The 21,993-nt window shown below is 50.1% G+C and overlaps 1 protein-coding gene across 1 annotated transcript in view; it reads left to right on the top strand.

Moving 5' to 3' along the window:
* Positions 1-21,544, top strand: part of MKNK2 (MAPK interacting serine/threonine kinase 2) — a 61,128-nt gene extending 39,584 nt beyond the window's left edge. Inside the window, exons 8-14 of the mRNA XM_060232791.1 lie at positions 1,269-1,373; positions 4,541-4,596; positions 5,066-5,161; positions 14,058-14,252; positions 16,364-16,528; positions 20,204-20,247; positions 21,204-21,544. Coding sequence (XP_060088774.1) covers positions 1,269-1,373; positions 4,541-4,596; positions 5,066-5,161; positions 14,058-14,252; positions 16,364-16,528; positions 20,204-20,247; positions 21,204-21,459 — 917 coding nt within the window. The 3' untranslated portion in view covers positions 21,460-21,544. The remainder of the gene's footprint in view (positions 1-1,268; positions 1,374-4,540; positions 4,597-5,065; positions 5,162-14,057; positions 14,253-16,363; positions 16,529-20,203; positions 20,248-21,203) is intronic.
* Positions 21,545-21,993: the final 449 nt, after the last annotated feature.

Genomic DNA, 21,993 nt, shown 5'->3' with positions numbered 1-21,993 from the left:
ACTGCTATTGCCAAATGGAACGTCTGCATATCAGTTATTGGGAATTGCAGTGGGAGTGGAGAGGTTCAAACGGAGGCGGGCCTTCTCAGGTGTGCTGAATCAGGGGTGGCTAAAGTTGCTTAACGTAAGAGCCACATAGAAGAATTGTCAAACGTTTGAGAGCCGCAAGGCATGAACACCACATGTTTGAGAGCTGAAGGAAGGAAGGAAAATAGATGGGAAGGGGGAGAGGTGGGAAGAAAGCAACTTTAATTTTAAATGCATTCTCCAAGCTGCTGGCTGGCTTGGCTTGGAGAAGTGAGCTAAAGAGACAAATGCTTTCTCTGAGCCAGCCAATGGGTGTTGGGGGCTTCAGGAACCACACGATATGTATGAAAGAGCCACATGTGGCTCTCAAGCCAAGGTTTTGGCCACCCCTGTGCCAAATCTTTTTGTCTGATCTCGCTAATCTCTTCTTAGCGGCTCCTGGAACAGGGGTGGCCAAACTGTGGCTCGGGAGCCACATGTGGCTCTTTCACACATATTGTGCAGCTCTCAAAGCCCCCGCCACCCAGTCGTCCAACTTGGAGAAGACATTTCTTTCTTTAAATCACTTCTCCAAGCCAAGCCAGCCAGCCAGAAGCTTGGAAAATATATTTAAAGTTAAAACTGCTTTGTTTCCTTCCTCCCTCTCTCCCCCCTTCCTTCCTCTCTCTCTCCTTCCTCCCTCTCTCCCCCCCTTCCTTCCTCTCTCTCTCCTTCCTTCCCTCCTTTTCCTCCCTCTCTCCCTCCTCCTTCCCTCCTTCCCTCCCTTTCCTCCTTCTCTCCCTCCCGCCCTATCTCCCTCTGTCCCTCCCTCCCTCTCCCCCTCCCCCTCTCTCTCTTCCTCTCTCTCCCTCCCTCCTTCTCTCCCTCTCTCTCTCCCTTTCCTCCTTCTCTCTCTCCCTCTCTCCCCTCTCCCTCCCTCCCTCTCCCCCTTCCTCCCTCCCTCTCCCTCCTTCCCTCCCTCCCTCTCTCCCTCCCTTCCTTTCCTCCCTACTCTCAAACACCAGATGTTCATGTCTTGCGGCTCTCAAACATCTGACGGTTATTCTATGTGGCTCTTACATTAAGCAAGTGTGGCCACCCGTTCTGGAATACGGCTTATATCCAGGAGCCTGAATATACCTCTGCTTATTTGTTGTTTCTTCCTCTGAAAAGCAGCTGTCAGGACACGACAGGCCTTTGGTCTAATCCAGCCGGCCCTCTTCTCTTCTCTAATGCGCTGCCTTCTCCATCTCTCTTCCCAGGTTCCATCTTAACTCACATCCACCGTCGGCGCCATTTCAACGAACTGGAGGCCAGCATGGTGGTTCATGACATTTCGAGTGCCCTTAATTACTTGCACAACAAAGGTGGGCACCTTGGGAGGTGGGGGTATAGTTCCCCCCCCCAGTATATTTTTATTTTATTTTCAAAGTGAAAATGCCTCTTAATCAGGGCTCATTTTGTAGCAGGAGCTGCTTTGCATATTAGGCCACACCTCCTTGATGCAGCCAATCACCCAAGAGCTTACAAAAAAGGAGCCTTGTAAGCTCTTGGAGGATTGGCGGCATCAGGGGTGTGTGGCCTAATATGCAAAGGAGGTCTTGCTAGAATCCCTTACAGGGCTCTTCGTACAGGGCCTACTGTCAGCTCCAGGAGGACTGGCTACATCAGGGGGTGTGGCCTAATAGGCAAAGGAGGTCCTGCTAGAATTCCTTACAGGGCTCTTCGTACAGGGCCTATTGTAAGCTCCAGGAGGATTGGCTGCATCAGGGGTGTGTGGCCTAATACGCAAAGGAGCTCCTGCTAGAATTCCTTACAGGGCTCTTCCTACAGGGCCTGCTGTAAGCTCCAGGAGGAATGGCTACATCAGGGGTGTGTGGCCTAATAGGCAAAGGAGGTCTTGCTAGAATTCCTTACAGGGCTCTTTGTACAGGGCCTGCTGTAAGCTCCAGAAGGATTGGCTACATCAGGGGGTGTGGCCTAATAGGCAAAGGAGGTCCTGCTAGAATTCCTTACAGGGCTCTTTTTACAGGGCCTGTTGTAAGCTCTTGGAGGATTGGCTACATCAGGGGGTGTGGCCTAATATGCAAAGGAGGTCCTGCTAGAATTCCTTACAGGGCTCTTTGTACAGGGCCTACTGTAAGCTCCAGGAGGATTGGCTACATCAGGGGTGTGTGGCCTAATATGCAAAGGAGGTCCTGCTAGAATCCCTTACAGGGCTCTTCTCACAGGGCCTGCTGTAAGCTCCAGGAGGATTGGCTACATCAGGGGTGTGTGGCCTAATATGCAAAGGAGGTCCTGCTAGAATCCCTTACAGGGCTCTTCTCACAGGGCCTACTTTCAGCTCCAGGAGGATTGGCTACATCAGGGGTACGTGGCCTAATATTCAAAGGAGGTCCTGCTAGAATCCCTTACAGGGCTCTTCCTACAGGGCCTACTGGAAGCTCCAGCAGGATTGGCTACATCAGGGGTGTGTGGCCTAATATGCAAAGGAGGTCCTGCTAGAATCCCTTACAGGGCTCTTCTCACAGGGCCTACTGTCAGCTCCAGGAGGATTGGCTACATCAGGGGTGTGTGGCCTAATACGCAAAGGGGTTCCTGCTACCAAAAAAGCCCTGGGTGTACCATATAAAGTATATCTGGGATCTCAGAACCCTGTTGCCGTAAAGTCAGACCGACCTTCTTGATTGGGTATTCATTTCATCTGGTCATTTATCTTAGCCGTAAGATCTGTATTCCAAATGGTTTTATACCAAAGACGAATAGAGGGGATTGTTCTCCCCTTCCAAGCGGTGGCTATGACATTTCTTGCTGCATAAAAGAGTAGAGTTACACGTTTTCGGATACCCTTCAAAGGATTTTGACTTCCACCCGGAGGTTTAACAAGAGCGATTCTGGTGACAGGTTAATTTTTTGTTAACTGGATTTCCGGGTGCAATCTTTTTGAGGGATCTGGGGGGCACCCTCTGTCACCGCCGATCAGGGCACTGTCCTTCACCCACGCCCTCCGCGGCTTGTGTGGGTGGGGAGTTTTGCCTCGCAGTGGGACATCCAGCCCTCTTCTTTCCTTTCCTCTCCCCTTGCTGATTGAACGGAATGTCAAAACCTAATGTTTAATGCTTCAGAGGCATTCCGGGTGGGGGACTTGTTGCTTAAATCTTGTTTTTCCAGTTCCTTGCCCGCTGGAGCGAGGCGGGGAAACGGGCGGACTGGCACAGCCAGCTCTGTAGAATTGGTGCAGTTCTCCTTTCGAGAACCCTTGGTTGGGGCACCATCAGCAAGAGGGCTAGGGGAGGGAGTGTGCGTATGTGTGTGTGGGGAAACAGGTGGCTCGGAAGCCAATTTGGTGTAGTGGTTAAGAGCACGGACTCTAATCTGGGAGAACCGGGTTTGATTCCCCACTCCTTCTCCAGATGCAGCCAGCTGGGTAACCTTGGAGAGCCAGTTTGGTGTAATGGTTAAGTGTGCGGACTCTTATCTGGGAGAACCGGGTTTGATTCCCCACTCCTCCACTTGCACCTGCTGAAATGGCCTTGGGTCAGCCATAGCTCTGGTAGAGGTTGTCCTTGAAAGGGCAGCTGCTGTGAGAGCCCTCTCCAGCCCCACCCACCTCACAGGATGTTTGTTGTGGGGGGAGGAAGGTAAAGGAGATTGTGAGCCGCTTTGAGACTCTTTGGAGTGGAGGGCGGGATATAAATCCAATATCTTCATCTTCTTCTTCTTCATCACAGTTGTTTCAGAGCTGTTCTCTCAAGAGCAGTTCTCTCAGCACTCTCAGCCCCAGGGCTTTTTGTGTAGAAGAAGAGGAATTGCAGATTTATACCTTGCCCTTCTCTCTGAATCAGAGACTCAGAGTTGCTTACAATTTCCTATATCTTCTCCCCACACAACAGACACCCTGTGAGGTGGGTGGGGCTGAGAGGGCTCTCACAGCAGCTGCCTTTTCAAGGACAGAGGCTCAGAGCAGTCTACAATCTCCTTTCCCTTCTTCCCCCACAACGGACGCCCTGTGAGGCAGGTGGGGCTGGAGAGGGCTCTCACAGCAGCTGCCCTTTCAAGGACAACTCCTGCAAGAGCTATGGCTGACCCAAGGCCATTCCAGCAAGTGCAAGTGGAGGAGTGGGGAATCAAACCCGGTTCTCCCAGATGAGAGTCCACACACTTAACCACTACACCAAACTGGCTCTCTGGTTTTTGAAAGGAGAACTGCACCAACTCTACAGAGCTGGCACTGCTATTCCGCCTGTTTCCCTGCCTCGCTCCAGAAACTCCTTTGCATATTAGGCCACACACCCCTGATGTAGCCAATCCTCCTGGAGCTTACAGTGGGCCCTGTACGAAGAGCCCTGTAAGCTCTTGGAGGATTGGCTACATCAGGGGGCGTGGCCTAATATGCAAAGGAGTTCCTGCTACAAAAAAAGTGCTGGTTACCCCATTCTTCTCAGCAATAGAATATTGGGGGGGGGGGGGGGGAGGTGGGATTTTGCACCTGACATTTAATTTACAACCTTCCTCTCCCCTTTCATCTCCCTAGGAATAGCACATAGAGATTTAAAACCAGAAAATATTCTCTGTGAGAGTTCCAATCAGGTAAGGAGCCCGGTTTAAACTTCTGGGTCGGGATGTTCTTTGAGGGCTGGCAGAACTTACTGTTGCAGGGTGCGGCAAGGAGATTTAAAAATAACAAATGAGAGCTGGCAGCTTTTCAAAAGAAAAGAGAGCCACTTTGGTGTAGTGGTGAAGTGCGTGGACTCTTATCTGGGAGAACCGGGTTTGATTCCCCACTCCTCCACTCGCATCTGCTGGAACGGCCTTGGGTCAGCCATAGCTCTCGCAGGAGTTGTCCTTGAAAGAGCAGCTTCTGGGAGAGCTCTCTCAGCCCCGCCCACCTCACAGGTTGTCTGTTGTGGGGGAGGAAGGAAAAGGAGATTGTAGGAGTGAAGGGGGAGTGGGTTTATATTTAGACCTTGATTTGTATACCCTAGTAGCTTGGTGTTCTTATGAAATTAATGGATGACTTTGTTTTTGTTCCTTTGCTGATGTCTGCCCCAAACACCAGGTTTCCCCAGTTAAAATCTGCGACTTCGACTTGGGAAGCGGAATCAAGTTGAACGGTGATTGTTCCCCCATCTCCACCCCGGAGCTCCTCACCCCGGTAAGAAGCCTCCCCCCCCCCTCCCGAGGACGGAATCCTGAAGGAGATGTTCCAGAAACGCTGTGTGATTTGGATAGAGAAAGTGTGATTTCTCCTGCTGATATAATTTTGAGGTTCATTGGAGAACCAGCTTGGTGTAATGGTGAAGTGCGCTCTTTATCTGGGAGAACTGGGTTTGATTCCCCGCTCCTCCGCTTGCAGCTGCTGGAATGGTCTTTGGTCAGCTATAGCTCTGGCAGAGTTGTCCTTGAAAGGGCAGCTTCTAGGAGAGCTCTCTCAGCCACACTTGCCTCAGGGTGTTACCCCCATTTCCTAAATGGGTTTATACAGAGCCAAGCACCTGGGGCGAGTAGGAGTTCCTCGTTAGGTGACCAGACACGAATAGCGATTGTCAAGGGGAAGTGTTTCCGAGCTGGAAGTCTTCTTTAATGACCAGCACTCATATTGCATGGGATAGTAAAGAAACACGTATGGGGAAGGGACTTTTGCAGGCTTATTTGCATTAATAGGGCGTTGTGTGACCAGGTTTCCCAGTTACTGATCTTTCACTTTAAGAACATAAGAGAAGCCTTGTTGGATCAGGCCAATGGCCCATCCAGTCCAACACTCTGTGTCACGTAAGAACAGAAGAGAAGCCATGTTGGATCAGGCCAATGGCCCATCCAGTCCAACACTCTGTGTCACGTAAGAACAGAAGAGAAGCCATGTTGGGTCAGGCCAATGGCCCCTCCAGTCCAACACTCTGTGTCACATAAGAACATAAGAGAACCATGTTGGGTCAGGCCAATGGCCCATCCAGTCCAACACTCTGTGTCACATAAGAACAGAAGAGAAGCCATGTTGGATCAGGCCAATGGCCCATCCAGTCCAACACTCTGTGTCACGTAAGAACAGAAGAGAAGCCATGTTGGATCAGGCCAATGGCCCCTCCAGTCCAACACTCTGTGTCACATAAGAACATAAGAGAAGCCATGTTGGGTCAGGCCAATGGCCCCTCCAGTCCAACACTCTGTGTCACGTAAGAACATAAGAGAAGCCATGTTGGGTCAGGCCAATGGCCCCTCCAGTCCAACACTCTGTGTCACATAAGAACATAAGAGAAGCCCTTTTGGATCAGGCCAATGGCCCATCCAGTCCAACACTCTGTGTCACGTAAGAACAGAAGAGAAGCCATGTTGGGTCAGGCCAATGGCGCATCCAGTCCAATACTCTGTGTCACATAAGAACATAAGAGAAGCCATGTTGGGTCAGGCCAATGGCCCCTCCAGTCCAACACTGTGTCACATAAGAACATAAGAGAAGCCATGTTGGGTCGGGCCAATGGCCCCTCCAGTCCAACACTCTGTGTCACATAAGAACAGAAGAGAAGCCATGTTGGGTCGGGCCAATGGCCCATCCAGTCCAACACTCTGTGTCACGTAAGAACAGAAGAGAAGCCATGTTGGATCAGGCCAATGGCGCATCCAGTCCAAAACTCTGTGTCACATAAGAACAGAAGAGAAGCCATGTTGGGTCGGGCCAATGGCCCATCCAGTCCAACACTCTGTATCACACAGTGGCCAGTGTGTGTGTGTGTGTATAGGTGTAGAAAGTTTGGAGCGCTTAATTCCAGATTTAGAAATAAAGTAGAATTTGAAATATATAGAAATGTACCATATATGTTTAATAATATTATAACACACCCACATATACATACATGCATACATACACATACACACACACACATATGCTGTGGCTAATAGCCACTGATGGACCTCTGCTCCATATTTTTATCCAATTCCCTTTTAAAGCTGGCTATGCTTGTAGCTGCCACCACCTCCTGTGGCAGTGAATTCCACGTCAATCACCCTTTGGGTGAAGAACGACTTCCTTTTATCCGTTCTAACCCGACTGCTAAGCAATTTCATCGAATGCCCACGAGTTCTTGTCTTGTGAGAAAGGGAGAAAAGGACTTCTTTCTCTACTTTCTCCATCCCATGCATAATCTTGTCAACCTCTATCATGTCACCCCGCAGTCGACGTTTCTCCAAGCTAAAGAGCCCCAAGCGTTTTAACCTTTCTTTGTAGGGAAAGTGTTCCAAACCTTTTAATCATTCTAGTTGCCCTTTCCTGTTGCCTGGCCTACAATCAATACTCTCTCTAGGCTGTGGAGTCTTGTGAGCAAAAATTCTTCTTCGTGAGCTACCGGCATTAAAGCTATTGCATGAATTAATGTGCTCTGGAACCATTTTTCCTGAGCGAAGACAAAAATGTGTGAGCCAGGGGCTAACAAACTGTGAGCGACCTCACACTAATTGCAGGAGGGACGGTGGGGGGGAGGGACGGTGGCTCAGTGGTAGACCATCTGCTTGGGAAGCAGAAGGTCCCAGGTTCAATCCTTGGCATCTCCAACAAAGGGTCCAGGCAAATAGGTGTGAAAAACCTCAGCTTGAGACCCTGGAGAGCCGCTGCCAGTCTGAGAAGACAATACTGACTTTGATGGACCGAGGGTCTGATTCAGTATAAGGCAGCTTCATATGTTCATATGTAATTCTGCTTAGAGCAGGGGAGTTGTGGGGGAGGATGGTAAAGGAGATTGTGAGCCGCTCTGTGACTCTTCGGAGTGGAGGGCGGGATATAAATCCAATATCTTCTTCTTCAGGAGTGTCAAACTCGTTTGTTAATGAGGGCCGGATCTGACATAAATGAGACTTTGTTGGGCCGGGCCATGTAGGGCTGAATCGTGTGTGTACCTATTTAAGATTAGGTAGCAGAGATATAAACTTTATAAAGGACGCAGACAAACCCAAATATATTTTTATTAAACTTAAAACATGCTTAAGATGTTAGCACTTGTTGGGGGGAAATATTAGAAAGTGTGTCAAATCTTAAAAAGGTAAAGGTAGTCCCCTGTGCGAGCACAAGTCATTTTCAACTCTGGGGTGACGTTGCTTTCACAATGCTTTCACTGCAGACTTTTTACGGGGTGGTTTGCCATTGCCTTCCCCAGTCCTCTACACTTCCCCCCCAGCAAGCTGGGCACTCATTTGACCGACCTCGGAAGGATGGAAGGCTGAGTTAACCTCGAGCTGGCGACCTGAAAATCCAGCTTCCGCCGGGATCGAACTCAGGTCGTGAGCAGAGCTTGGACTGCAGTACTGCAGCTTCACCCCTCTGTGCCACGGGGCTCTTGTCAAATCTTAGAGTTCAGCAAAATTCTCACAGGGGGTTTGAACAATGGAGCCCAGAAGCGAGTAATTTTTTGGGGGGTGGGGTGGGGAGAGAGAAATCAAGAGCACAATAAAATCTAGAGGTTCCAAAGCTTCGCTCCTGTGAGCTCTTCCCCCAAATAAGGCCTGGAAACCACCAAGAAAGTACATGGTTGCTACGCAGAGGGAGTCCATGGCAAACCGCCTCTGAAATGTCTCTTGCCTTGCAAACCACATGGAATCAAAGAAATCTGCTACGGCTTGACGGGTACTTTCCACAAAGCCGGTTTGATCCACCCGTCTCTGGCGGTTGTCTGAAAAGCGAAAGGGCTGCACAGATTGTAAACCATAGGAGAAGGCCTAGCCTTTAAAGTAGTTTTCTGCAGGGTTTTTTTTGTAGCAGGAACTCCTTTGCATATTAGGCCACACCTCCTGTTGTAGCCAATCCTCCTGGAGCTCACAGTCGGTGAGGCCTGTAAGTATGAAGAGCCCTGTAAGCTCTTGGAGGATTGGCTACATCAGGGGGGGGCGTGGCCTCATATGCAAAGGAGCTCCTGCTGCCAAAAAAGCAGCCCTGGTTTTTGGCTTTCAAAATTCCTGGCCGTCAAAAGCTGCAAAATCCAGAATTGCGTCCTGAGTGCACTGTGTTTCACCCCGCCGTCTTCGCCCTTCGAGGGAGCGATTGTGTTACGTCCTTACGCAAGAGCGGGCGGGCGTTAATCCGATGGCCTTCTCCCCCCCCCCCCCCCGAAGTTCTGCGCTTGAGTGCAAATCTCAGCCTTACATAATGGTTTTTAATTCTTTGCTCCCCTCCCCTGGCGTGCCCTTCTTCCTCCTTTCTGAACATGCCTGGTTGCCTGGCGGGTTGGAAATGCAGTGTGTCTCTCCCAACTGAGTCAAGGGTGACGGTTCTGGCGAAAAGATCTACCCTTAGCAACAGCTTGCCTGATTGGCTGGCGAGGCAAGGTTGGTGTTTGCTGATTGGGTTGAAGGTTTCTCTCCTCCTCCCTTCCTTCTCCTCCCCGCCTTGATGTGGGAGGTGAGGAAGCTTGCCAAAAAAAAAAAAAATTGGGTCAGTCAGGACTGTCTTTCATCTGGAAGCTGGGGCGGGGACGGCAGCTCAGTCGCGCAGTAAATCAGCATATGTGTGTTTGTGTGTGTGTGTGGGGGTGGAGCTGATGCATAAAAGTCTACTGTGTTGACTATTGTGTTTTCTTGGCCTCCCTCAAAGGAAGTCTCGCACTTCCCATACCCGCGCTCTCCCTCCTCCCCACCGTGTAGTGATTTTTAAGAGGTACGAAAAGTAAGAAGTGCTGTTTTTAAAGGAAGCATGGTTCTCTGGTGTGTAATTGGATTCTCTGGTTTGGCTTCAGATTTAGGCCTTGGTGTTAGTTCCCCCTCCAATTAAGCATGGGCATTTTGTCTGTCTTTCTGCGTTTCCCCAGAAATTGAACCCGAATCTTGACTCTTCCCTGTTGTCCACTTTTTCCTCCGTCTTCTCTCTGGTAGAGGGACGGTGGCTCCGTGGTAGAGCTTGGTAAGCAGAAAGGTCCCAGGTTCAAGCCCCGGCATCTCCAACTGAAAAGGGCCCAGGCAGTAGGTGATGGAGATGGAGGGACAGTGGCTTCGTGGTCGAGCATCTGCTTGGGAAGCAGGAGGTCCCAGGTTCAATCCCTGGCATCTCCAACTCAAAAGGGTCCAGGTAGTAGGTGATGGAGATGAAGGGACGGTGGCTCAGTGGTAGAGCATCTGCTTGGGAAGCAGGAGGTCCCAGGTTCAATCCCCGGCATCTCCAACTAAAAAGGGTCCAGGCAAGTAGACGTGAAAAATCTCAGCTTGAGACCCTGGAGAGCCGCTGCCAGTCTGCGTAGGCAATACTGACTTTGATGGACCCAGGGGGGTTTGATTCCGTATAGGGCAGTTTCGTATGTTCAGTTTGTTTCTCTTTAGGGGGAGGGACGGTGGCTCAGTGGTAGAGCATATGCTTGGGAAGCAGGAGGTCCCAGGTTCAATCTCCGGCATCTCCAACTAAAAAGAGCCCAGGCCAAGTAGGCATGAAAAACCTCAGCCTGAGATCCTGGAGAGCTGCTGCCAGTCTGAGCAGACAAGACTGACTTTGATGGACCAAGGGTCTGATTCAGTATAAGGCAGCTTCATATGTTCATATGTTCTGTATGTGTGTGTGTTTAAAGAGGACGTTTCCATATAAAGTCCACTGAAAAGTCTTTGTAAGGATCGCCCAAAGGTTTTGATTCCCACTCTATCCACTTTTCTCAAGGGCGTTTAGGAAAACCTCACTGTAAGACAGATGTGCCAAACAGAGGCAAACCCAATTAATGTGATTCCCTCCCCCTTCAAAATACAAACATGCTTAGAAACATTAAAACTCTTCCAATCTCTCTCTCTCTCTGTCTCTCTCCACTTTTCCCTCCCCCCCCCTCTCTCTCTCCCTCTCTCTCCCCCTCTCCCCCCCTCTCTCTCTTTAGCTAAACTCTTAAGATTTGACAAATTTTCTAATATTTTCCCCCACAGAAAAATGGAAAAACAATCCAAACATATCAAGCAGACAGGTGGAAATCTTCCTCATGCCCACTGTGGCCACAGAGGGGAAAGGAATTGGAAAAAAAGTATGATGGGAGTAAGGCTTTCTTTTATGACAATTCTTATTCCAGAAGCATTTGAAGGTAGATGCTGAGCTGATCTAATTGAGTTCACCTTCCGGTGATGTCAGGGGGTGTGTGGCATATGCAAATGAGTTGTGCTAATGGGCTCTGGAACCTCTTTTTTTAACAAAATGACCCCAACTTGCAAGGTTTCCGTAAGTCACCTCCCTGATGGCCACCCTCCCGCTGCCCCCCTTAAATGTTCGTTTTCTGTTCTTTCCTGACGTGTAGCTAGACCGCTTCCGGTGTGGAAGGGCATAAAGTGGATTTGGCATGGGGTCAAGAAGCTGACTGAGAGGGAAAAATCTGGGCCTGGTTTCGGCCTAGCACAGACCTTGCAGGGGAGGCGGCTTTCAGATCTGAAAGGTCCTTTTTGGAATCCTGGAGAGTTTGCAGAACTAAGAGGGGCGTCTCCCTTCTCTAACCACCCCTCCCCGAATATTATGTCTGCTGTATGCCACGGCTGACCTGGTTCTGTGGTTGGGGAGGTGAGAGAGGTCATGGGCTCCACCCTGCCCTTGCTGGTTTCTTCTCCGGGCAGCTCAGGTTTCCTTCCCAAGAGAGGGGCAGCTGATGCAACCTCCGTGCAAGGGACTGGTGACTCTGCACCTTGAGGGTTCATTCTAGCCTGGCTGGGGGAGGGGGAAGAGGCACTGCTAACAGGGAAGCTCTGTTATTCCCCTCTGGGCCCTCTTCTTTATGTGGAAAGGTGGGTTATTCATGCGTGCATGCTCTGCACAATCTGCAAGGTGTCGTTCACTTGTGTGTACATGCATGTGCAAAGGGGGTTTCTGAGCATGCAAAGAGTGCTTTTCCGCTGGTTGCCAAGGAGTTGCAGCGCGCCTCTTTTTTTTCTTTCTTTTTTTTAAACTTGCTTTTTCTTCCTTCCCCAAAGTGCTAGAACCTGAGAGCATCCACTGAGTCTGATGGATGGTAGGTTCAGGGCAGGCAAAAGGAAAGACGACTATACAGCTTTAAAGGGGGTTAGACAGGTTCATGGAGGAAATTCTGATGTGTAGGTCTTGGTCTTTCTTGGTCTTTCTGTGTCTCTGTGTCACTGTCTCTTTCTCTGCCTCTCTCTCTCTCTGTCTGCCTGTCTCTCTCTCTGCCTGTGTCTCTGTCTCTGCCTGTCCGAAATCCTTATTCTTTAAAGTGATGGTCCGGGGTGATAGACAAGCCGTCTTCACTTTCCCTATGAAGAAAGGTTAAAACGCTTGGGGCTTTTTAGCTTAGAGAAACGTCCACTGCGGGGTGACATGAGAGAGGTTGACAAGATTATGCATGGGATGGAGAAAGTAGAGAAAGAAGTCCTTTTCTCCCTTTCTCACAATACAAGAACTCGTGGGCATTCAATGAAATTGCTGAGCAGTCGGGTTAGAACGGATAAAAGGAAGTCCTTCTTCACCCAAAGGGTGAGTAACATGTGGAATTCACTGCCACAGGAGGTGGTGGCGGCCACAAGCATAGCCACCTTCAAGAGGGGTTTAGATAAAAATATGGAGCAGAGGTCCATCAGTGGCTATTAGCCACAGTGTGTGTGTGTGTGTGTATATTTAAAATTTTTTGGGCCACTGTTTGACACAGAGTGTTGGACTGGATGAGCCATTGGCCTGATCCAACATGGCTTCTCTTATGTTCTTATGCGAAAGAGCCACATGTGGCTTCCGAGCCACAGTTTGGCCACCCCTGCTCCAGTCCAGCCTTCTGTCTCACACAGTGGCCAACCAGTTCCTCTGGAGGCCAACAACGGGGCATAGAGGCCGAGGCCTTCCCCTCATGTTGCCTCCTGGCTCTTGGGTTTAGAGGTTCTGTGCCTCTGAATGTGGAGATTCCCCTCAGCCACTGCGGCTAGTAGCCGCTGAGAGACTTATTCCCTTCCCCCTTCTCTTGGAGGCACAAGTGAGTCCGGGGGTGGGTGGGGGGGCAGCCGGCCGCTTTGAACCTGTGGCCCTTTTGTTTTTCCTGGAAATGCTGGGTCCTTTTTATAGCTCTTGGCCCAGGGCTTTCTGGGAAGGAATGTCTTTGCTATTTCGGTGCCGGCTGACACACAGGTTGGGAAGGGCAGACAGCATCTGTCTTTGCTGTCCGGAACACAGGGAGGTGCCTTCCGGCAAGAAGCATGGGCCTTCATAGGACTTAATCTTTTGCTGGCTCAGGTAACAAAGCCTTTCGTCTCCACCTGTGGCTGGGAGGAAGCAGTGGGTGAGCCACCTCCCACCTCCCTGTTCGTCTGCAGCAGGGGTGGAATTCTAGCAGGCGCTCCTTTGCATATTAGACCACACCCCTCTGATGTAGCCAGTCCTCCAAGAGCTTACAAGGCTCTTTTTTTGTAAGCTCCAGGAAGATTGGCTACATTGGGGGGGGCGTGGCCTAATATGCAAAAGGAGCTCCTGCTAGAATTCCATCCCTGGTCTGCAGCATCTGGTATTCAGTCGAATTCTTTGGGCTTTAGCTCTTTATCTTGGTCCAAAGTTATTGTCCAGAGTTTATTCTCCACAAGTGACATCATCTTGTGGCAGGGACCTTTTAAATCACCCATACCTTCTGACTCCCACTTGCTCATATCCAGGCCTGGGATTCAGTGGGAGCTCACAGGAGCACAGCTCCTGAACCTTTCTGAGGATTCCCCCTCCTTCTCCCCTCCTACCTTGTCCATTGAACAGGAGGTGCAGCTGCATAACAATCCCTGGATGAGGAGAGTGGGCAGCCAGCCAGCCACCAGGGGCTTTGCCATGCCCCCAGCAGCCCTCTTTAACCCCTGGAGAAGCCCGCGCCACCCTTTCTCCACTTCTGATGTGATTTTGGGCAGCGGGTGGCTTGCTGGCCTTTTGACTGTGGTGGGGCGGGACGGCCAAGGAAAGCTCCGGTGAGCAAGGCCTGAATCTCTAGCCAGCCCAAGCAGGCCTTGCTCTAATTTCTTGCGTCAGGGTGCTGTTGGTGGTGGCGGCGGCATATGCTAATGAGTTGTGCTAATTAGCTCCACCATCTATTTTTCTACAAAGTCACCCCTGCTTGTCTCTCCTCCCTCCCCGTGGTCGTCCTTAGTGCGGTTCCGCAGAATACATGGCCCCCGAAGTTGTGGAGGCGTTCAACGAAGAGGCCTCCATCTACGATAAGCGCTGTGACCTGTGGAGTCTGGGAGTCATCCTTTACATCATGTTGAGCGGCTATCCCCCCTTCGTGGGGCACTGTGGGACCGACTGCGGCTGGGACCGCGGAGAGGCCTGCCCTGCCTGCCAGGTAAAACACACACACACACACACACACACACACACAGAAGCCCATCTGGCTTTCTAACTGCACCTCCGAATAGGAGAACTGCATAAAACTTCTTGGGTTGGAGTTCGATGGCCACCCACGCAGCTTGGCTCACTTGTTCGAGTCCTTCGGGTTTTTTGTTACACAAATCCCATTTCTGATTTCCTCAGGTCCTGCTCCTGGTATCTTTTTAAAAAATTATTATATAAAAATAATTTTATTGAATGAATGACTTCGCTTACAATCAACGTTAAAATATATATCAAATTGTGAAATACAGGATTTTGTGGTAAAATATTATTATTCAAAAGGTAAGTCACAACTGGTAGTCAAGGGATCACAACTTTTTTCCCCCAAAAGACTGAGACGAACACAGTGAAGAATACGCCCTTTTCGATTATCCCATATTTTGTCCTTCCAGTTCTTCAAAGATGGAGGATATTTATCTTTCCATTTTGTTGCTAGTTCAGTTTTCGCTACATCTTTTTTCCTGTGATCAAGCCAACAATCGAGCAAAATCATTGCGGAGTCGGCAGGCAAATTAACACTCAACATTTGATTTTAACACTGAAGTAACTCTTCCAGTAATGTAAGATAAAAGGACAAGGCCACCAATAATGCAAGCACGATGCTAATTGACCACATGGTTTAGGACAAATTGGAGATACCAAAGCTTTAATTTTATATAACGTGGTACCAACACCCTTCCCGGTGGGAGGGCCGGATGGGACTTTTGGTAACCTCACTCCCTGACATTTTGTGACTGGCTCCACCTTCTGCAGCAGCCATTTTTGTGGCTGGCTCCACCTTCTGCGGCAGCCATTTTTGTGGCTGGCTCCACCTTCTACGGCAATCAATTTTGTGGCTGGCTCCACCTTCTACGGCAGCCATTTGTGTTTCTGGCTCCACCTTCTGTGGCGGCTGTTTTTTTTGACTGGCTCCACCTTCTACGGTGGCCATTTTGTGGTTGACTCCATCTACAGCTGCAGCCATTTTTGTGGCTGGCTCCATCTTCTGTGGCGGCCATTTTGTGACTGACTCCACCTACGGCAGCCGTTTTTGTGGCTAGCTCCACCTACGGCAGCTGTTTTTGTGGCTGACGCCACCTTCTACGTTGGCTGTTTTTGTGGCTGGCTCCATCTTCTACGGTGGCCATTTTGTGGCTGACTCCACCTACGGCTGCAGCCATTTTTGTGACTGGCTCCACCTTCTATGGCGGCCATTTTGTGGCTGACTCCACCTATGGTGGTCATTTTTGTGGTTGGCTCCGCCTCCTGTGGTGGCCGTTTTGTGGTTATGCCCATCGCCTTGTGTTGGAATTCCAAAGGTGCCTGCCGCCTCCAAAAGGTCGGGGACCCGCTCTAGCCTCACTTGGAGAACGTGCAGTTCCGCTTTCCCCTACATGTTGCGGGAAGTTGATGCTGCATGGTTTGCTTTGGCAATGATCCTCTGATAATAGATGTGGTGCATGGGGAGTGCTAGTTTGTCCCGGAAGAAAGGGCGTTTCCTTGCCTTTCCCCATCCAATGAGCATTTATTGGTATTGGCCCCGACCTGGTGGAATCAGCTCCCTACAGAGATTCGGGCCCTTCCGGATTTGTTACCATTTCGGAGGACCTGTAAAACGAAGCTGTTCCGCCAGGACTATGGCCGAGGCAAGCGGACGTCCTCAACCTGCTACACCATCCCACTGGCCTCCCAGCGATGACTGCCCCTTCAACTGGGGCCGGTACTGTTGGCATCTTGGGGCTGCCCACGATAATTACGCCTCAAGTGCTTATACCATCCATGCTGTCTTAAATGACTGACTTATTGTATTGGTTTAATTGTTTTAACTCTTTCGATGTTTTATCGTTGGTTTTAATGTTTTAGCTTGTTGGAATCCGCCCTGAACCCTTCGCGGGAAAAGGCGGGCTATAAATGTACAAAATAAATAAGTAAAATTAGAACCCAGCTCGCAGCTGGCTGTCCACCACTAGCTGGCACTGTACCTTACCACATTTGGGAGAGGAATTGTGGGTGTGGTTTGGGCCATGGCTGTTGTCATTTTGACTGCCCAGGGCTAACGTGTTCCCCTTCCCACCCCCCTTGCAGAATATGCTGTTTGAAAGTATCCAGGAAGGAAAATACGAATTCCCCGATAAAGATTGGGCTCATATCTCTTTCGGAGCCAAAGATCTCATTTCGAAGCTCCTCGTGAGGGATGCGAAGAAACGCCTCAGCGCGGCCGAAGTCCTCAAACACCCGTGGGTACAAGGGGTAAGTGGTTTGACTTATTTTCTTGCCCACTTCTTCGGTTTAAAAAAAAATCACCAACTGGTGTCTGCTTTCCCTTTGCACAATTTGGATTTTTGAGTCTTTTTTTTCCCGCACTTCTCTGTTCCCTCCCCCCCCTCTGTTTTTTCTACTGTAAAATTAACATTTCTATGTTAATGAATTGCAGTTCTAGGCGTAAACCTTGTACATTTATAAGCGTTCTGCAAACTGTGTGTTTGAAAATGGGACAGTATAAGCGGGTGTGATGCACAAAGATCTATGAAACTGGCAGGACAAAACAGAGAACGGAAACTGTTCCTGAAATTTCAGTGATTGTTGAAAAGGGATAAAAAATGGGAAAGAGCGGGGGGGGGGGGTTGTAGCAGGAACTCCTTTGCATATTAGGCCACACACCCCTGATGTAGCCAATCCCCCTGGAGCTTGCAGTAGGCCCTGTACTAAGAGCCCTGTATGCTCTTGGAGGATTGGCTACATCCAGGGGGTGTGGCCTAATATGCAAAGGAGGTCCTGCTAGAATTCCATCCCTGTAGCCAATCCTGGAGCTTTTGGTAGGCCTTGTACGAAGAGTCCTGGAAGCTCTTGGGGGATTGGCTCCATCCAGGGGGTGTGGCCTAATATGCAAAGGAGTTCCTGCTACAAAAAAAGCCCCAGGAAAGAGGATGATCTGAACAAGGCGGGTTGGTAGAGGAGGAGGGGGGCGGGATGCTTTGGGGTTTCAGGCCATGTCGGGCTTAGAACGGGAATATTTGATTTTTGGATTCTACCCTGAAACCAATAAGGTCGCCCATGTTAGGAATATCGTTGATCTGACAAAACCTAGAAAGATGGTCATGGGCAAGGGGTCGTTTTGTAGAAAAATAGGCTGTGAAACTCACTAGCGTATGCCACCCTCCCCCTCCAGCCAAAAGCAACCTGATGCAAGAAAGGAGAGCCCCAGGTGAGCAAGGCCTGCTTGGGCTGGCTAGAGATCCAGCCAGCCCAAGCAGGCCTCGCTTGCCTGGGGCTCTCCTGAGCCACCCATCCCCCAGGTCAAAAGGGCCAGCAAGCCACCCGCTGCCCCAAATCACATAAGAAAGGAAGAAATGGTGGCGCGGGCTTCTCCAGAGGTTAGTAAGGACTGCTGGGGGCGTGGCAAAGCTCCTGGGGGCTGGCTAGCTGCCCGCTCTCCTAATCCAGGGATTGTTATGCAGCTGCACCTACTATTCAATGGACAAGGTAGGTAGGTGGGGAGGAAGAGGGGGAACTCTCAGAAGGGTTCAGGAGCTGCGCTCCTGTAAGCTCCAGCTGAATTCAAGGCCTGGTCATGGATGATTGCTGGGGTGTGTTTTTCTTTTCATAATGTGTAAACAAGAAAGCCACTGTGTTATAGCAGTTAAGAGCAGTGTATTGTAATCTGGAACACTGGGTTTGATTTATTGCAGGGGAGGGCAACGGTAGCTCTCCGGATGTTTTTTCCCTACACCTCCCATCAGCCCCAGCCAGCATGGCCACTTGTTGAGTCTGATGGGAGTTGTAGGGGGGGGGGAACATCTGGAGAGCCTACCGTTGGCCACCCCTGATATATTGCGTTAATTTTTTAAAAATCAATTGCGTTGGAAAAGAACGATAAGCTTTTTCACAGTGCCCTGATTTTCCATGTTTCCCGGTTAAGGGGAAAATGCCGTTCAAACAAATTGCGAGGAGAATCTGACTCCCATGGTAACAAGAGAAAGGAATTCTGCTTACAAAAATAGAAGCACATCTGACATGACGTATTCCCATAGGGACATTTAACTTATTGTGAACAGATTTCAGTTCAAAAAAGGTTAACTTGCTGCAGCTCCAAACCCAGGTGAGAGAGAGAAGAGAGGTCCTATATAAGATGTAACAGAAGGCGAGCAAAGGCCAAAGGGGATGAGCCTCTAACCCAGGGGTGCCGAATTCATTTGTTATGAGGGCCGGATCTGACGTAAACGAGACCTTGTCGGGCCAGGCCGTGTTGGACTGGGCCATGTGAGCACCTATTTAAGATTAGGTACGGTGGCTCAGTGGTAGAGCATCTGCTTGGGAAGCAGAAGGTCCCAGGTTCAATCCCTGGAATCTCCAAAAAAGGGCCCAGGCAAATAGGTGTGAAAAACCTCAGCTTGAGACCCTGGAGAGCCGCTGCCAGTCTGAGAAGACAATACTGACTTTGATGGACCAAGGGTCTGATTCAGTAGAAGGCAGCTTCATATGTTCATATAGGTAGCAGAGATATAAACTTTACAGAGGGCACAGACAGGCACATATATATATATATATATTTTAAAAACTTAACACATGTTTAAAACGTTAGCACTCGGTCTTAAAGATGCTGGGCAAAGGAAGCTCTGCTTCTTTCCTTCCTTCCCCAGGGGATTAGGGAGGAGCCTCGGCCAATAGAAAGAAGAGAGGCTTAGCTCAGTAGCTCTGCCAGTTTTGGTGTAGTGGTTAAATGTGTGAACTCTTATCTGGGAGAACCGGGTTTGATTCCCCACTCCTCCACTTGCACCTGCTGGAATGGCCTTGGGTCAGCCAGAGCTCTGGCAGAGGTTGTCATTGAAAGGGCAGCTTCTGGGAGAGCCCTCTCAGCCCCACCCACCTCACAGGGTGTCTGTTGTGGGGGGAGAAGATATAGGTGATTGTAAGCCGCTCTAAGTCTCTGTTTCAGTGAGAAGGGCAGGGTATAAATCGGCAGTCATCTGTGCAATTGAGAGAGCCTGGCAAAAACAAGCTATTCCTCCCTCCTTCCTCCCCAAGGGAGGAGCCTCAGCCAATGGAGAAAATAGAGGTTTTGCTCTGTAGCTCCTGTGCAGTTGAGCAAGCCTTGCAGAGCAAGCTGTTACGCAGAAGGAAGCAAAAGGGGGAGAAGGAAGCCGTTGACAGCCAGTTGCTCAGGGGCCTGATAGGAGCCCTCCAGGGTCCTGATTCGGCCCCCGAACTGCATGTTTGACACCCCTGAAATGAGAGAGAGTAAGGTCAACGACCAAATGTACCGGATACGAGAGAGAATTCTCTTAACCTTTTCCCTCCCAGATGCACTCGCATGCCGAGTTATGACATTTCACATGATTCCTGACTCCTCCACCTGAAGGCAGCAGGGAGACCTTGGGCCAGACAGTTCTCTCTCTCTGAGAACTCTCTCAGCCCCACCTGCCTCACAAGGTGTATGTTGTGGGGAGAAGAAGGGAAAGGCGATCGTGAGCCTGCTTGAAGCTCCATAAGGTAGAGAAAAGGTAAAGGCAGTCCCCTGTGCAAGCACCAGTCATTTCCGACTCTGGGGTGACGTCGCATCCCGACGTTTTTGACGGAAGACTTTTTCTGGGGTGGTTTGCCCTTGCCTTCCCCAGTTCTCTACACTTCCCCCACAGCAAGCTGGGTGCTCCTTTTACCGACCTCGGAAGGATGGAAGGCTGAGTCAACCTTAGCCAGCCTATCCGACCCCAGCTTCTGCCGGGATCGAACCCAGGGCGTGAGCAGATCTTGGGCTGCAATACCGCAGCTTCTTGCCACTCTGTGCCATGGGGTAGGTAGAGAAAAATGGGGTATAAAAACCAGTTCTCCTTCTTAATCTTGCTACTGTTGGTTGGAAAGTTTGGGTACGCAATCTTGATTCTTAAAATCTTAATTCCTCCTGCCCCTTTTTTTGGTCTTTTTCAGTGTGCCCCAGATAACACCCTTCCAACTCCAATCATCCTTCAAAGGTGAGTGAAATCCTGTTCCCCCCTCCCCCTGAAACTTTCGTTCTTTTCAACTTCTTCAAGAAACGTAGAGATAAAAGCGGAACTTGGGTCTAATCCATGGAAGTTAAAAGAATTCACTGCCACAGGAGGTGGTGGCAGCTACAAGCATAGCCAGCTTCAAGAGGGGATTGGATAAACACATGGAGCAGAGATCCATTAGTGGCTGTTAGCCACAGCGTATAGTTGAAACTCGCTGTCTGGGGCAAGTGATGCTCTGTATTCTTGGTGCTGGGAGGGGGGGGCACAGTGAGAGGGCTTCTAGTGTCCTGGCCCCACTGGTGGACCTTCTGATTGCACCTGTGTTTTTTTGGCCACTGTGTGACACAGAGTGTTGGACTGGATGGGCCATTGGCCTGATCCAACATGGCTTCTCTATTGTTCTTATGTCTGGGGCAGTGACACTCTGTATTCTTGGTGCTTGGAGAGGGGCAACAGTGGGAGGGCTTCTAGTGTCCTGGCCCCACTGGTGGACCTCCTGATGGCACCTGGGTTTTGGCTACTGTGTGACACAGTGTTGGACTGGATGGGCCATTGGCCTGATCCAACATGGCCTCTCACGTTCTGCCATATAGTTTTGGTTGAGAAAGTGGCATGCCCATTGGTCGCGCATTGAGTTTCAGGGCTGAACGTGGATTTGAACTGAGGTGAGCCTGGAAGCGGCATTATACCGCTCTAGGATTCAGCAGAAACTCTGTGGTAGAGCCACAGAGTTCCCACTGAGCCCTAGAGTGGCATGATGTCACTTCTGGGTTTGAGCCCTCCCCTCCCCAAGTCCTGTGTTCGAATCACTAACCCCACACTTCTGTTAGGGTAATTTCCATTCCATTCTTGATTCAGGACGATTCACTGGGGGAGGCGTGTGGGTGTCCAGGATTGGCTGACCAGCTTTTTTTCTTCTCTCCCCCCTGTCTCTTCAGGAACAGCAGTGCCAAAGAGCTGACGTCCTTCGCGGCGGAAGCCATCGCTGTCAATCGGCAGCTGATGCAGCACGAGGAGGAGGCGGCCTCTGAGGAGACGCGCCTCATCGTCATTAAAGCTACCTCAGGATCTATGCAGCTGTCTCCCCCTTCGGAGTCGAAGCTGGCCAAGCGGCGGCAGAAAGCGAGCCTGGCCAAAGCGGAGGCCGGCCAGCACCGGGGGGGCCCCTTGGTCCTGGTGGGGGACCATCTGTGACTCTCTCTCTCTCCTTCTTGCCCTCCTCCTCCGTGTAGATAAGCGCTCTCTTCTTCCATTTTGTTTTCCCGTTTTTTTTGGATGAGGACGACAACCGGGGGGGTGGAGGGGTGGGGGGGAGCTTTTGGGGTGGTCGCTAGCGAGCAAGATCAGAATTCTCTGACATTGGCTGGTTTCCAACGTTTCTCTTCGTTTCCTGATCTTGTCACCACTGGCTTTGTTTGCTCTCGCTCTCTCTCTCTCTGCCCTCTGTTTCTTTTTTTAAAAAAAAGTTATTTAAACTTCCTCCTGCCCCCTTATGAGGTTTTTTTTTTTTGCTTTCCCAAGGCCAACGCTGACAATTTGTAATGTATAATTTGCTTTTTAAAAACCCCCCGTAAACCAACCTATGCCTATCCTCCAGCCCCGACCACGTAGACCGCTCACCCCTTTTCCAAAAGAAGGATGATTGAATTAAGTAGGCTACTGGGTTTTTTTGGTTTTTTTCTTTTCTATTGGCTCACTTTTTATACTGTGAAAAGGGGGAAGGGGGGT

This window comes from Heteronotia binoei, chromosome 2 (assembly GCF_032191835.1).
Source record: "Heteronotia binoei isolate CCM8104 ecotype False Entrance Well chromosome 2, APGP_CSIRO_Hbin_v1, whole genome shotgun sequence".
Taxonomy (NCBI): domain Eukaryota; kingdom Metazoa; phylum Chordata; class Lepidosauria; order Squamata; family Gekkonidae; genus Heteronotia; species Heteronotia binoei.
This window is presented reverse-complemented; position numbering and strand designations above follow the sequence as displayed.